At 39.7% G+C, this 16,342-nt stretch overlaps 1 protein-coding gene and 1 long non-coding RNA gene across 2 annotated transcripts in view; one reads left to right on the top strand and one right to left on the bottom strand.

Moving 5' to 3' along the window:
* The window catches only part of SEMA3A (semaphorin 3A), a 164,173-nt gene extending 161,873 nt beyond the window's left edge, over nt 1-2,300 (bottom strand). The window contains exon 1 of the mRNA XM_012568879.5: nt 1,859-2,300. Within this exon, the coding sequence (XP_012424333.4) occupies nt 1,859-1,970 (112 nt within the window). The 5' untranslated portion in view covers nt 1,971-2,300. The remainder of the gene's footprint in view (nt 1-1,858) is intronic.
* LOC140680728 (uncharacterized) lies at nt 1,660-14,606 on the top strand. Its single transcript, XR_012052101.1, has 3 exons — nt 1,660-1,778; nt 12,644-12,720; nt 14,490-14,606. It is a non-coding gene; the product is annotated as an uncharacterized lncRNA (long non-coding RNA).
* The last annotated feature ends 1,736 nt before the right edge of the window (nt 14,607-16,342 follow it).

The raw sequence follows: 16,342 nt of genomic DNA, 5'->3' as shown, positions 1-16,342 counted from the left end.
AGCAAAACATTTTTTAAAGGGTCCATAGATACAGCACCAGCGGGGTGGAAAACAAAAACTAAGAGAAAAAAGAGACAAGAAAGAAAGAAAACCACCATCAGTCACATTTGGCAACTCTGAAATTAGTTTCTGTGCATTTATCCAATATGAGCAGGGGTAGCAGACTTGAGCCACAGATAAACTTTAAAAGGGTGAAAAAACCCCAACCGTAATTAGTTAGCCATTAAACCCCTTTACATGATATTTTTATACCATTTAGGCTTCTGTATACTAATCTGAGTTTCAATATGATTGTAGAAGTTTGGAAGCAATTAAGAGTTTTTTAATGAGTTTTCTGAGATGACATGTAGTTAATGTAGAAGCTTTCTTCAGACTCCATTACTCAAAAAAAACAATTTTGTGTTAAATACATTTTTTTTCTCATTAACAGACTCTGAGCCCCTTAAAGTGTTCTTTTCATTCATGTATTTTCAAGTTTAAATACACACAAAAATGCACATATGTGTTCCTTAAGAAACCCAGCACATGCATTTATTTCACACAAAGCATCCAAGTTTTGCAGGTGCTTAATTCTTTATTTCATCTGGAGTGTGAAATGACGCCTGCCCTGTATGAGAGAGGACTTCCCCCTCTCATTTGCAGCACTAGAAAGATGAAAAAAGAAGGAAAACGTATTTCTACTGGCAAGAGATTTACTGACACTATGCTGTAAACTGAGATTGACATCTATGACCAGGCATGCACACACATGTTCTCTTTCTCCCTCTATAGAAGCAATGTGTCATTTTTCTTCTCTCCTTTCAGAACCGTAGCTGCAGCTCCTTCTTTCAGCCATCAATAATCTAAGAATTATGAGGAGGCAGCTCTTCAGAGAGATGTGAATGTACCTAGGTGTACAGCTCTCCGTTTAAAAAAAAAAAAATACAGCTCTTACATTCTAAACTTCTTTCCCAGTTGTACATTCTCCAGATTTAATGAATTGTTCTGAAAATGTACTTAGAGTGGAACTATGCTGATAAAGAGAAGAGCCTGTCTACTTCACTGTTCTCCTTTAATACTGGCACTATTATACAAAAGTTAATTACTGACAACTGCAGTGTGAGTGGCATTACACAATTTCAAACATAAACGTAATCTCACAGCTCTCTTTCTTCAGTTACACCTTCCCTGTGATCTCCAATGACACACATCAGACTACACCGAAAACAACCCTGGTTCAAATAAATCGCACTGCATTAAACATCCATAGGCAGCATTTTCTGGTGCCTAGCAGTCCTCTCCTCCTTTTCTGGACTGATCTGTTCCTTTCAGTTTATAGTTTCTTGGCAAACCCACCATCTACTGCTTATGTTAGGCATCTGATTGTCAGATTTGTACAAACTGAATATTCATGACTGGAAAATTAACCACTTCATGCCTAAAATATAAAATTTTAAAATATATATAAATCTTTATCCATTCCATGATGTTTAAAGCAGATCTGGAATTGTGGCTGCACTGCATGCCCAGCACGGGGGGAAGGTGAGCTGGGTGGCCAAACGCGACTCATCGTCTTGAAGAGTAAAGTCCGGTGAAATAGCACAAGACTGAAAAAATGCTCTAACAGGGATCAGCACGATCCGGAGTCCTCGTATGCAATCGCAACTAACTCTTCTTTGTCTGGGTTTAAACTGCCTGGTACCGACCGCAGCACAGAGGGGCTTTTCAAGAAAATGTTTTCAGGAATTTCTTCCCATGTCAGTTTCCCCCTTGCAAGATAAGGAAAAGCAGTGAGAAAGGTAAGGAGGGAGGGAGCGACGGGGCAAGGAGAAAAGAGGTTCGGAGGAAAACCGAGAATAAGAGAGAACAACAGACTTACCTTTATACGATAATTTGAGCCTCGGCACATTATTCTTCACATGCTGGCAGTTGACTCTTCCCGCTAGTAATACTCCCAAGGAAAGCAAGGCAATCCCCCTGAGCCAGCCCATGCTGCTGCAGCCACTGTAGGGTCCCCGCCAGCCGCAGCCGTGGCGCTCCCCGTCCTGCCGGGCGCCGCCGGGGAACTTCAGGCAACCTGGGGAGCGGAGGTAACAGGTGATGGGGGTGGGCTCCGCTCCGCGCCCGCCGCGCCCCGCCGCCGCTGCCGCCCCGGCCCCCCGCTCGCCGCCGCCGCCGCCGGGGCAACTTCGAGCCCCTCTCACGCACACGCCGCGGGCCGGAAAGGGAGGCAGCCCCCGGGCGCGGGCGGCGTGCGGCGGGGGGGCGGCATGCTGCGGGCGGCGGCGGCGGCGCGGGCCGGGGGCAGGGGCCGGGGCCGGGCCGGGCCGGGCCGGGGCGGGCCCCGCTCCGCTGCGCTCCGCTCCGCTCCGCTCCCCGCGCGGCGGGCGGGTCCCGGCGGCGGGGGCGGCCCCGCGCTGCGCCGGGCGCGGGGCACGGCGGCGCTGCCCGCGCTCCCGGAGCGCCTGACAATGGGAGCGCCGGCAGCGCGACCCCCCCCGCCGCACCCAGCCCCCTTCCCCGGCTGTCACAGCACATGCAAGGAGCTAAAAAAAAAAGGAAAAAAAAAAAAAAAAAAAAACAACACATCGCGGCAGAGATGAGAGGAGAGAAACCTCCGCTCCGCCGCGCTTGGGGAAGGCGCGGAGCTAGGCATTTAACCAGCTGTTTCGTGTCATTGTCCGGGTTGTTCGGTTTGGTTTTGCTTCGTTTGGGTTATATGTGGGGTCGGTTTGGTTGGTTGGTCGGGGTTTTTGGGTCTTTTTAAACCGTTTTACAGTTCTTATCAGAAGATGCACGTCCCACTTTAAAAACAACAACAGCACAACACAGCCCACGACGTTGCCACCCACTTAAGTAACAGCTCCTGCCCATAGCGTAATCCTCTTCGGATTGTTCCCAGTTAAAAACAAGTAACAAAATCTCCCATCAGCATAACTTTACCGCTGAAGCTTTTAAAGCCTTGTTAGGGAAGGTTCCTCTACCCTCCCTCCTCCCCACCTCCAGCACTACTCCAATTCAAGAAAAGAAATTCCTAGTAAAGCCCCCTTCAACAATCAGTTCAAGACATGGACAGGTCTATAGGGGCTCATAAATTACACAGGAGTATTCTCTGAAGTGTTCTTATATGTTGAAAATGTTCCAAACCTTCCAATTTCTAGGACTGTGTGATTTTTGTAATATAGTTTTGTGCAATTACACTAGATAAAGATTTTTTGTTTGTTTGTTTAGACAAAAGGACACACAAAATCCCCAGAGGTCTTTAAGGTGGTGTAAATACAAACATATAAACAAACTCAAGCCCTCCCCTCCCACATATCTGAACAAATCCCTTCTAGTCAGTGGTGGTTTATTAAAATCTCCATGCTGTGCTGAATATCAATGTAATGTGTATTTTGGAATGTAATGTCTTACGCAGATATTTTCCCTGTGTTACACTAGTAATGCAGTATTGACAGAAACACTGGCAATTGACCTTTCTAAAACACTGGCATCATCAAAGTGTGATGACCCCTGCGTATTTCATTCTTCGGTTTTCCAGAGCATGGGAGTGCTTTATGGTGACATAGTCTATGGCATTTCAGTGGGAGTTTCTTCCTTCCTTTTACCCCTGTTTATTGTGGTTTAAAAAGCAGTTATCTAGTTCCACTGATGGTGACCACACTACACACTGAATTACACAAACACAGCATCTCTCTGTGTTCAGACCTAGCTGCTAAACCGTCACTCAGGAAATAGTTTTCAATTTAGAAGTGAAGTTCATAGTTGCAAAAGCGGGTGTCAGTATAGTTCTAATTAAAATGTAAAGACTTGTGCAGAACAAGGCTTGGTACTATGGTAAAATTCTGTCATTGCTGCTTTCATTGCTTGATATTCACACACCAGTGGAAAAGAAGGGGCTTTTTCCCTCTCCTTTTTAACAAATTCTTCTGCTTCCTGAGCTTAATTCATTAATCCTGTGGCATTGTATCTGCCAGATTCAGCAACTCTACTGATCAGCAGCATTGTTAAGAAAAGAAAATAAAAAATAATGTTGATTTTGGTCATTCCCACACTTGTTATCCTGAGCATTTTCATGCTCCAGGCAGTGGATTAGAGCTCCAAAATGACAAGAGACGCCTGTCTGTTATCCATGGATTACTTGCTACAGACATTCACTCTGCAAAGGAATTCATGTCACTTTGAGATTATTTGGAGAATTGGCCTAATGAATTATCCTTTTGTATTGAGAAAACAATTAGAAACAAAACACAAAAGATGCACCATATTCAGGACTTTATAAAGCACATCATTTTACCATGATGTTGTTACACTCAATTTACTTCTAGTTGCATAAAGAAGGCACAGATACTATTTTTTTTTTCTTATAAGAAGATAACACCAAGCTAAAAACCTATCTTTCTCATGTTGAATGAAAGTGTAACACTCCAGACTATTTTACATCAATCAGATAAACAAACCACATCCCCAGTCAATATATACTTTCCTCAGAAAATGTATGGATTAGATATAATGAACATTATCTTATCCAAGATTACATCTGAGAAATATAATACAGCATTATTTAAGGAGAGATGACAGAGAGTTTTTACATCCTTCATGTGAGAGACCACTCACTTTTTGCCTTCCTCAGTGGGATATGACAGTCCAAAGACATAGAGAAGGGTAAAGCCTGATCCTTCTGCTATTTAGCTCTAAGTAGTGCTAATCAGATAGTCAGGAGAGCATATGCTGCACCCCCTTATAAGGAGAGGGGCAATGGCAGCACTTCAGTGGTGCTTGAAGAGCCTTTATATCTCGCAGGCACCCATTGCCATATGGTGCTTCTGCCAAGGCGAAACTGGGCTCTGCTTGGAAGGAATGACTTGGCCAACGCTCTTACAGCCAGTGCCAGAAACGTCAACTCTGGGAATTTAGGGTGGGCAACAACTCACTCTCAAATAACAATCTATTCACCTTTTTTCTTTGGTCTTTAAAAAGCCGCTGAATTTAGAGAGGGGCAAAAAAGTAAAATCCAAACTTTCTCATTTCTTCAGATAATACCCTTAGCCCCTGAAGAAATGAAGACCACTATTATTAGCTTAATGAATTTTTCTATTATTGGGAAGCAAGTTCAAAAGGAATAACAGTTCTTCTACATGTTTTCCCATATTTGTTGCAGATTTTATTTTCTGTAATGGTATTTATAAGACATTCTATATAGTGTTTTATGTTTCAAACCCCAGATAGGCCCTTGTGAGCTCTGTTTAACATTTCTGCTCTCATGCTGTGTTGCATTATGATTTGGAGGTTTTTTATGTCACCTTCCAATATGTGCAGCAACTTCACATTGATAGAGCTCACAAAAAGTTATACTTGGATGGTTCTGGGCTTTCACTGTTGACCATCCATGCAGAATTACTCTAACAATCACTTACAATTTGGCATCGTTTGGTGCTTCTCATTACTCAGAAATAGTGTTACTTGACTCATGATTACTTCAAACCTTGCTGCTTGCTGTGAATTTTATGCTTAGAAGCTCTTGAAAGCTTAACTGCTCTAAGAAAGTCATAATTGTTCTTTAGAAATGTACTTCTGTTTTGAGGATAGTTTCCTGTGTTTTGGATGAGTCATTACTTGTTTATGTGGATGTGATCAGGTCCTTCTCAAAACTAGGTAGGAATTACCAGAATCCAGTTTTGACACTTGATACTAATCTTTGAGACAAAGATTTCTTGGGTCGAGTGTGCAATTTCTGTCTAAAATCAGAGAAAAAAAACCCAAACCTTTTCATTCTGCATCTGATTGCTAAAAACCTCCTTAGTGAGCACAATCATGCAGGAAACGTGAAATCTTAACTCAGATAAACTCCCTGCTATTTTTGTCTATAGCAGGTGAATTGCTTGATAAGCAGAATGTTTACAGTTCTGCAAAGGGTCCCTCTGAAATTCTCCAGCTGTAAATATAATGATTCTCTGAAAGTGCTCTCAAATAACTGAATCATTATTGGTCCAAAAGGAGGCTTAATCTAGAAAACAATCTTAAGTGCATTTTTCATTTAATGTGTGACAGACCCAGAATGCAGTGTCACAACCTAATGACTTCAGAAGCAAAATCTCATGTAAGAATATCCAGGCATCATCTACCACATTTTACCCTTATGTCCACGCTGCTACTTTCTCACATGGGATGCTACAAACTTACTGTGGGAACATAGTAGAAACATGGTGAACAAGAATGTTTAGAAATAATCCTTTTGGGCATATGAAAGGGGCTGTTTTTCACACAGTTTCAGTGCATGCACCTGCTAATGGAGTAACAAGAATCATCAAGTGGTGCTGTGGAGAAACAACAATGCAGAGGAACTTCGGATGTTGGCCTCTCTCCTGAAGGAAACATGTCGCGAAGTTCTACCTCTGAAGTTCAAGTCCTTTGCCTATGTAAGGAATTTAGACCTGGAATCTATTTGACATGAAGCTTATCACTGACACAGTTGTTCTCTTTCTCTCGTGGAACAAACAAACAAACAAACAAACAACAAAAAAAACCCACAAAAAAAAAACCACAAAAAAAAACACACAAAAAAAAAAGGAGGAAAACTATAGATTTGGATATCAGCTATTATTTTTACAGTGTTGATGATTATTGCATTAGCTCAAGAAGTTATAAGTATCTGTTTCCACCTGTTTTCTAGGTGATTTAAAATTCTCTTGAGTGGCACTTTTTGAGTTCTAAAGCAATCACAGAGCAAAGTTATTTAAAAATGCATCAGCGAAAGGAGATGTGCAGGTGTAGAGTTTAAAATTTTGTGAAACTGGAGTTGCCAAAATCACAGGCTTGCATTTAGATCTGGAAATATTCTTACTTTTGGAAGTCTAGACATATCTTTTTCCAGCTTTCCCTTGGGCTATGTTGCATTTGGTAGCTTTATTCAAATCTCCTCAATCTAAATAAATCTGTAACATTTCTTAATATTGAATATGATTGGGTTGCTAACCACACCAGTCAGTGTCTGTGTTCTCTCAATAACACTGCATCTTACCATCTTGTCACAATCAACTTTTCCTTCATTTCTCAGGACTAATGAGACTGTACGCTATGTGATGCTAGTACTTTTGGCAGCATAATGGGATCTGTATCAGTATGATGTGTTTTATTCACAATGCATTCAGGTCTATTAAACACCTCATTAAATTCTTCAAAAATTTTCTTTGCATCCTGTTCTGTAGACAGGTTATATGCCTGTCTGAACAGCAACGTTTTCAGATTGCTCTTCAAACCTAAACAAATATTTTCTATTCCCTTGGCCTCTGCTGCCTGATGTTCATCTCAAACACAGATGTACAGCACCTGTGATGTCCAGAGCCATGGTAAGAAACCCACCTTAACAGCTCAGTGCCAGGCATGTGACTTTAATAAGAGTTACAAAAAGTTTATTTTCCCCAGTTCCTGGTATGGGTCAGTAGCTCCCGTTTTCAATGGATTAACTGCAGGGTACGCATGCAAATTGAACAAAACTTCCAAGTCTTTTAACTTCCAAGCACAGAGACTTCTGTCCCTCTAATTGCTTATGTTTATTGGCTGTTGAACCTTCGCTGAGGAAATACTGGACATATGTTTTTTTTTTACAGGAGATGAGGGAAATTCAAAGAAATATTTGATGTTCTAATTCTTCAGAAAAAAAAAAAGCCAATTCAAGAAAAATCAAAGGGAAGGAAAAAGGGAAAGGGAAAACCAAAGAAACAGCAGCTTGTTGGGGGAAGTCTAATCAAGCCGGAAGGTCTCCTCCCAAATGATCAGCTGCAGAATCACTTGCTCATCTATCCCAACAGAATTAATGGTTAGTGGATCTCTGAAAAGATGGATTATAAACCAGTTCTGTCCTTTTCTCCACTTCTTGCTGTAGAGACAACTTGCAAGTTATAGTACACACAAATGGGTTAAACATTCAATTACAAAAGCCAGTTTTGGCTTTTATCACCCACTTTTTTCCAAACTGGAACAACTGACAATACATAACATATTTTCCTGCACAAAACCCAACAAACTACTATGATCAGGAAAATAAGACATAAATAAGGTCAGGATTTTCTGCTTGTCTTTGAAAGTCATCTTCTGTTCTGATTTGCATCTTTAGGCCCCTGTATACCTTTCAAGGTCTGATCCTGAGGGATTTCCTCAAGGCCGCACACTGAGACATTAACGTGACGAGAAATTGATCCTGCGTTTCTTGCGTACTATACCAACAGCCACATCCTTACCTCTTCATTTGTCATAGGATGCAAGTCATTCCTGTCAACCCTAAAAGTCCCTCCTTATCACTCCGTATACAGAAAATCCCCAGTTCTCATTGTATCTGGGATCCATCATGGCCAACCTTTTGGCCCTATGTAATTTTGCTTAGTTACATTTAGTTCCAACTGTCAAAGGCTTGAAAGACACAACACTATCTTTTGTGCCACCCATTCATCACAGGTTTTTAAATAGTCCAGGTGAATTGCAGCAAGCCACAAACTGCAAGCATGTGCAGCATCTGCTGAGATCATCATTCTTTTCTGAACATTTCTTCTATTTTTTTTTCTTCTTGTGCTGACTGGTTCATTAGTATATGACAAAGATTCAAACCCAACAAAAACATAACCACCGTCATCTTCATATATATTCCCTATTTGATTTGCTAGACTGGAAAACTTTTTCATGAGGATTCTTTTTTTCATAGACAAATTGCAAGTCAGATTCTGTTGAATAGATCCTGTGGGTGCAAATTGTCTTTGGAAGATCAAACAATATCACACAAATATAGGGGCTAAAGAGTCAGTTTATGGCTTCTGATTCTAAAACTGATAGGCATTTAATCACTGCTCAGATAGCCTGTGGAAACTGGGAATGGTAAGTAAACTGTGTAAACTGTGATAGCTTAGGAAAACTTGGTTGAGCTTTCAATAATTTGACCTCTGGGATTACTTTTAGAGTCAGCAATATGTGCAAATGTGTGCTAGAAGAGGAGAGAGGGGAATTAAAAGAAAAACAAGCTCTAAGAAAGCATTAACTAACTCTCTCTTTCCCTCTCTGAATCCCCAGTGATTAGGGATTTCAGCAGGGGAGGGGAACTTTATACCTCCTCTAGATTGCATTTGTAACTGTTTCAGAAAATCTTTACACTACATTATTTTTCTATTTGCTTTTCTGACATCAGATTCCGTGATACTTTAGTCAGGTAAATATAGACATTGGAAAGAAAGGCTCCTCTCTCCTGAAGTGGTGAAATCCAAAACAAAGTTGGGATGGAGCTGAACCAGTCAGTCACATAAATCTTGTCTGTGGAAATCCAAACGTAGGTTGGACACATGCACATACATATACCATTAGAGCAATTTTCTAGGAGAATAACTGAAAAAGCAGCTTGGTTTCTGTTTCTCAGGAATTCTAGAAATACTTCAAGTACTTTGGTACTGTGATGATTGTATGTTCACACAGAGAGAATCAGTACAAAGAGCATCAGGTAGCAAAACAAACATCCCTGACTCTACAATGAGGATTTTTACACCAGTACTTAGTCTTGGAGAAAGTGTTGTCAAACCTAAGTCTGAACAGTTGCAGCCCCCCGTCCTTCTTTTCTCTCCAGGCAGGATATGAAGCTGCTCAGAACTCCCTGGAGCATCTCACCCTGTGAGTGGAGACTAACAGTAGTGGTAGAGGTGTAAATGTGGCAAAGGAAAGGGAACATATGGCCAGATGTAGGGAGGAGTGCTGCACCAAACCAGCCTGACACCTTGTTGGAGATTGTATGATAATGGAGCTCTGCTGACACTGTGTAACATCTTCTTGCTCTCTCAGAGCCTGCCCTGTTTCCTTTAGCTGAGAAGAAGAAAAGACAAAGATGCTGGTATTGCTCAGTAAATATTTCCCACAACAGTGGAAATTCTTAATTCTGGACCAGGATTAGCTACTTAGCAACACCTTAGTGACTTGTGATCAGAATAGGAAGGAAAAAAATTATATACTAAAAGGCCAGCTTCTCTGTTCATGCAAAGTAGTTTAATTTAAAAATGTGTTATATTATATTATACCAAAAGAGTCATGGAGAAAGGCTGGACTCATACAGACACACTCTGTATATATGTACACTATGTGTCTATATATAATATATGTATCTATATATATATACACGTAAAGACATTACATGTTCCATATTGGTAGTAGATCATAATTAGCATAATTAGCCATTTTAAATTCCCCTGCGCTTTACAATATCTCAAAGATTAATCTCTCAGGTTTTTCTTTTTGGTATTTTTTTTCTTAAAGTTTTACCAATCAATTCTTTAAATTATAAATGTATCTATGAAGATTGCTTTTCTTCTATATTTTCTTTCTTTTTTTTAATGTTTGTCTCTACCTTCAAGTAGAGACAAACAGAACAAAAATATGTTCATAAAGACAAAAATTCCATTGTTTGTACTGATCAGCACAGACTAGGCAGTGAGGGGGAAAAAACTGAGGCATCTTTTGAATACAAATGAAGGCAGCATGTTGGTGTGTGAGTTCTTAGGTTCTGAAGCTACTTGTCATTTGCTTTTAGTGACTAAAACCTCATTCTGCTCCTCTCCCCCTCAACCACAGGATAAAGTTAAAGAAAACACTGCCACTCCAGGAAGGTTACTTTACATGAAATTGCAAAATGCAATGCCTGCAAAAACTCAGTGTTTACCCATTTGCAGCAATGTTCCATGTCAGACTTATGTTTACTGATGACAATTTTGTTCTAAACACACCCTTTTAGCTACTGATCAAGAGCCTCGAAACTACTTCTGTGATGGAGCTAACAAGGAACAGTGTACCTAAGCCTAGAATTAGTGTCCGTAAAGGTGTTGTGGTGGCAGACCTGACTGTTAGGAGAGCTGCTTTGTGCCCAAAAGGTCTATTCTGTGCTTCAGAACAGGGGCTTTCACAATAAATTTGGAAGGATAACAGGAAAAAACAGCACTCCGTATTTCAAATGAATTTTGCCTCCCATTTTTCTTCCAAAGTGTTGAATGATACATGACATCACATGATGTGTGGTAATTCTCCCTTCTCTATTTTGAAGTGAATAAATGGTTCTATTTCTGAGAAAATGTATTAAAGCCAAATTTTACTGTCAGTTACACTGATGTCAGTCCCTAGCAAAACAATTAAAATACAATTCCTCTGGATTCACACTGATGTAATGGAGAGCAGAATATGGTGCTTGAAAAAGCAGCTGTCACCTTATGGAAAACTTATGAAATATCTTATTTGGAAACAAGCACTCTTCTGTGCAGTTTATTTCCCTGTACTTCTTTTCTTCTGGTCATTTTTTCTGAAGACAGTGTTTTAAAACAGAATCACTGTTGTTTCCTAAGAATTGTTTCCTAAGAATTTATCTGCTTCTGCACTTATTCCCCACCTGACATCATAATCCACTTGGTTGTGATATAATAATCATTTTTACAATGACCAATTGTGATTCTAAAAGCTGGGCTTAAAATCTGATCCAAAAAAATGCCTTTTCCTCTGATATCTTACATAACGTCATATCAAATTTTGTCTCAAGAGATAATAATTTCAACCAAGTGACATCAATTAAGTTTTCATACAAGGGAGTGGTACACTTGGTATAACTCCCTAGAGATAAATTCCTCCAGACTTCACAGTTTTATGATTTGACCTTTAAAAATATTTCCACTTTCTGCCCAATGCTTGGTGATAAAAGTCTAATGATTCTGTTGAAGAAGAAAACATTGCATATACAGTTCAGTCCAGTCTCCCACAGGAGTTAAAATTTGCAACAAACAGAAGCTTAAGGAAAGGAAAATCAAATGCAAATATATTTCTCATGAATTGTTCAATGAATTTCAGATACCATAGTGATTTATGTGAATAACTTGAAAAGCAACATCCTTCTTGACAAGTGCTGAGTGAGTACCCTTCTAAAGTTTGCAGTCTTACGTTTGAGGATACAGTTTCATCCTGTATTTTTGCTCTGAAATTCAGTGGTGTCTCTGTTCATCCTACCGTCTTTGGCAGCTTTAACTGGAGTTATTCATGGGTTTCAAATTATGCACATGGTTTGCTGGATCTGTGCCTATGTGTGTTGAAATTTTGTAAAGAGTAGGACAGACAGCACAATCCAGAATCAGGGAGAGCCAAGTTTTCTTTTCTAGTTCACTTCAAACTTCAAGGAAGGACCTCTGGGAAAAATAGGTATCTAGGGAAGCAGGTTATCAGATGGTGTGTAAACTAAACCTTACCTTCTTGATAGCTGATAGCACTTGAAAATTGAAGACTGCTTAAACTTAAGCAGTCTTAAAACTGCTTAAAAACTTAAAACAACTTAAACTTAAAACTTAAGCCTACTGACTAAATTAGCTAGATGCAGGACCAAGATTTCTAGAATCGCAAAGTTTCATATGGAAGTAGACCATTCTACCAAGATTTGAACTGTAAATTATTTTTAACAAATATTAAACTCTGGTTTGTTAAAGGACTGGATTTCAATGTTTTCCTCTATAGCAGATATTTCTAAGGAAATTACTTCCTTAATTTAAATATTCTGCTTTCTGTAAGACCCAAAACATACAAATGAACACATGAAAGAAGTAAATTAATACTTTGCTAATAGTTTCTACAGCAATTGTTATTTTAAACTTGTTATTTGTCATTAAAGATCTCAGAAGTTTCCACCCTTCCACAAAATTTATCTTGCAAAATCAAGAGAACTCTGGCCTGTGAAAGAGTTTTCAGGTAAGATGTCCTGCTATCATAAAATGATCCATCTGGAGTGCCCAGCTACAGAACTGTTAAAGCAAATTTCTCTGTGCTATCATCTCCATGAAAGCCATGTGCACACAAGATGAGGCTCACAGAGCAGAAGATGGATCTCTGGTGACATGAATTAGTACATAGCATGTGTTCCTTTGGAAAACTTTGTTTCATATTGAATACTGGTTGATGATACTCTCCAGTAATATCACATTACAAAACTGATTATAAAAATACCACAACCACATTATGGATAAAGTTATTATCCATTCTGTTTGCCACACCAATGCCTCACCATGCAAATCCATCCTAGATTTATTGACCGCAAATTATTGTATATGTGAAATAAATGAGTTGGAGAAAGAGGCATATCTTTATGGCTTTCAGCACATCTCCAATGGAATCAGCATGAAAAATGCAAAAGCTATTTCACTAATCTCTTCCAACATTTTGAATCTGAAACAGCCACTGCTTCAAAAGCTGTATTTCTTCACTGATCATGTTTTCAAGATTCCTGAAACAAGGTTTTCAAAGTTTTTAGGATAGAGATTAAGTTGTTCTCTTGTTTGTGTAGTTCCTCTTTTTTTTTTTTTTAACATATTATATAGTTCAATTACTGGAAAGGCAAAGTTTGAGATGGCTACTGTTGTTTTTGCATGAAATTGATCTGGGCTCTAGCCAAACTCTAGTCTCATTCTCGTTAAGGCGGAGACATTCAGATGAAAATTAAGATCCTTCTAATGAAATACACTGGAGGATTAAGTTACAAGTGGCAGGACACATTACCTTATTTATCTAGTTGTGCTTGCATGGTTTGCTAGACCAGCCATTATGACAAATGTTCCTTACACAATCTATTTTCAAGACTATTTCCATTAAAAGTAACATGATTGAGCACACTGCTTTGCTCATAGTTGAGATATGCTCCTATGTTTATATCAAACCAATTAAACTGTGTTGCTTTAAAGCAATAAAAGTGGTTCTGTAATTGCCACATGTTCTTCTCTGCCATTTTCAAGTCTGGAAACTAGAAAATAGTTAGCAAGTTTCTGTGCACGCTATTTCTTCCTCACACATTTGACCTCAATTTTATCTTGTGCTGATTTATGCTATAAAACATTCTAGATCTTTTAGTGCGTATGATCTAGAAAAAAAATCTTTTTTTTTTCTAACATTTGGATTAAAGATATGTAAAGTGATACTCTTATTGTTACTGTTATTGTCATTTCAAGCATTTTTCTTGCCTAGCGTTATAATGATTGCACCTACCATGTTACAGGTAAAAATCCCTGAGAAGCTACATTAAAACAATGTAGTTGCTGACAATCACATCATTAGCATCCTCTTGCTGGCAGCTGAGAAATGTATTACATAGGCCCCCTTGACACATCTGCTCTTGTGCAAGATGTACCATCATCTTCAAAAGTATGTATTAATTCTGACTGCCTCCATCTGAACCAAATTAAAAGATCCTGAATTTGCAGTAACGGGTGTCCTAAAAACTGTTTTTCATAGAATGTTACATTTGGAGCCAAATACAGTTAGCTACCATGTCTGGAAATCCCTTGGAAAGCATTAATTGTGGGTTTAAATTTGGGGAATTAAGCTATTTAAAATTCTGTCCTATGGGGTCTCTATATGCAGGCAGACAAATAAGGAAGGGTCTTCTTTTCAGTATCTGAAATTACAAGAACATATTTCTCCATGGACTTTTGGTACCTTCTGTGAAAACCTTTCCTTTACATTCACAGGTTTCATTGTGTGGGACCCCAGCTGGAGTTCTGCATCCAGCTCTGGGGTGCTCAGCACAAGAAGGACACAGACTTGTTGGAGCAGGTACGGAGGAAGGCCATAAAGATGATTAAGGTGATGGAGCAATTCTCCTATGTGGAAAGGCTGGGAGAATTAGGATTGTTCAGTCTAGAAAAGTGAAGGCTCCAGGGAGACATTAGTGCAGCCTTCTGGTACCTGAAGGGGCTACAAAGGAACTGGAGAAGGACTTGTCCCAAGGGTGTGTGGTGCTAGGACAATGGGGAATGGCTTCAAACTGAAAGAGAGTAGATTTAGGTTGGATATTAGAAAGAAATTCTTTATTATGACAGTGGTCAGGCACTGGAACCTGTTGCCCACAGAGGTTTTCAGATCCCTTCAAGGTAATGTTCGATAGTGAGCAATCTGGTGGGAAGGGTCCCTGCCCACAGCAGGTGGGTTGAAACTAGATGATCTTTTAGGTCCCTCCCAACCCAAACCCAAACCATTCTATGATTTTATCATTCATTCAAGCTAGAGCACCAAAGGCCTATTCAAAGCTAAATTCAGGTTAAAGCAAGACACGGAAAGATTTAGAGCATGGAATTACATTCAAGGTCATCAGGAGTATTTTTTCACCCTAAGTGGGGTGTAGCAAGCTCTTTTGGACATCAGGCTTTAATGGGACTAATATTACCTGCCTAGGAACAGCTCCAGGCGTATGGAAACAGCCTGGGGAGCAGAACAGGTAGCCTAGCACATGGATAGTTATATATAGGGGGTTTTTCTGCCATATGGAACATCTTAAGGCTACTCAGCAGGTTGCATGTTTTGAGACTTAGGCTGTAGGGCTGAGGGACAGTGCTGTGCGACTGTGAGTTGTTATGCAACATCTGAATATGTGAACACAGCCTGTGCTTAGTTCATGGTAAAAATGTGTGAGCTCATACCTCTGCCACCAATGCAAAAAAACACCTTTGGATCTACTTTTGCCTCTGCTGCATAGTAACTATTCACTGCTGAAGCCTTATTCTTGTCAATGCAGCACAGTGCAGATGCAATTTACCCATCACTAAAGAGTCTAGTTGGAAATCTCATCAGAAGCAGAAGGGAAGATGATGCAGAAAGGAATTGATCAAAATCCCCAAAACCTAGCTTTCTAAATTCAGAGACCAAGTGGTGGGAAAAGAAATTGAAGCTCTTTCTGGAGAATGGTGTTGTTCGTACTGACATTGAGCTGATATTTGTACTATATCCTGTACATTCTCTAAGAGAAAAAAAGTCTCAAAGAGACAGATGATGGGAAAAACAGAGCTGAAGAAATTCTCCCATGAGATGCTATAAACTCAGATCAATGTGAGTATTCTATACATTAGTCCATCTTGTGTCTCTGAGAACTCTCAAGTTGATGGAGGAAAGCACAATTTACAGGACACATACCTGTCAAGGAGAGGGCTGCTGCTGATACTGTGCTTTGTATACACCTAGAGAGTGAGGAGAAAAAAGAGAGAAAGTGGGCATATGTTTTTGTACCAGCTGCCATATTATTTTCCAAAAAAATCTATATTTGTGGGCCATACTCTGCTTCTGTCCCTGTCAAGAGCTCAGCTTTAGCCAGTGAAGACCAGACAGCAGATATCTACAGTCATATAACAGTAAATGGAAGGCTTTGAACTCATTTGCTTGCATGAGATAAATAACTCTAAGAGACATAGTTAATGGCATACTTATCTTGTGCACAAGTGGAAGAGTTGGCTGTTATCCACTTCCGACTTGGGGTTTTTACTACCACAGTTAGCATCAGATAAAAGCTGATTTCAGGAACTAAGAAAATTGTGTTAGAAAAGGAGGGCTC

This window comes from Taeniopygia guttata, chromosome 1A, assembly GCF_048771995.1.
Source record: "Taeniopygia guttata chromosome 1A, bTaeGut7.mat, whole genome shotgun sequence".
Taxonomy (NCBI): Eukaryota; Metazoa; Chordata; class Aves; order Passeriformes; family Estrildidae; genus Taeniopygia; species Taeniopygia guttata.
The sequence above is the reverse complement of the archived record's forward strand: the minus strand, read 5'-3'. Positions and strand labels throughout refer to the sequence as shown.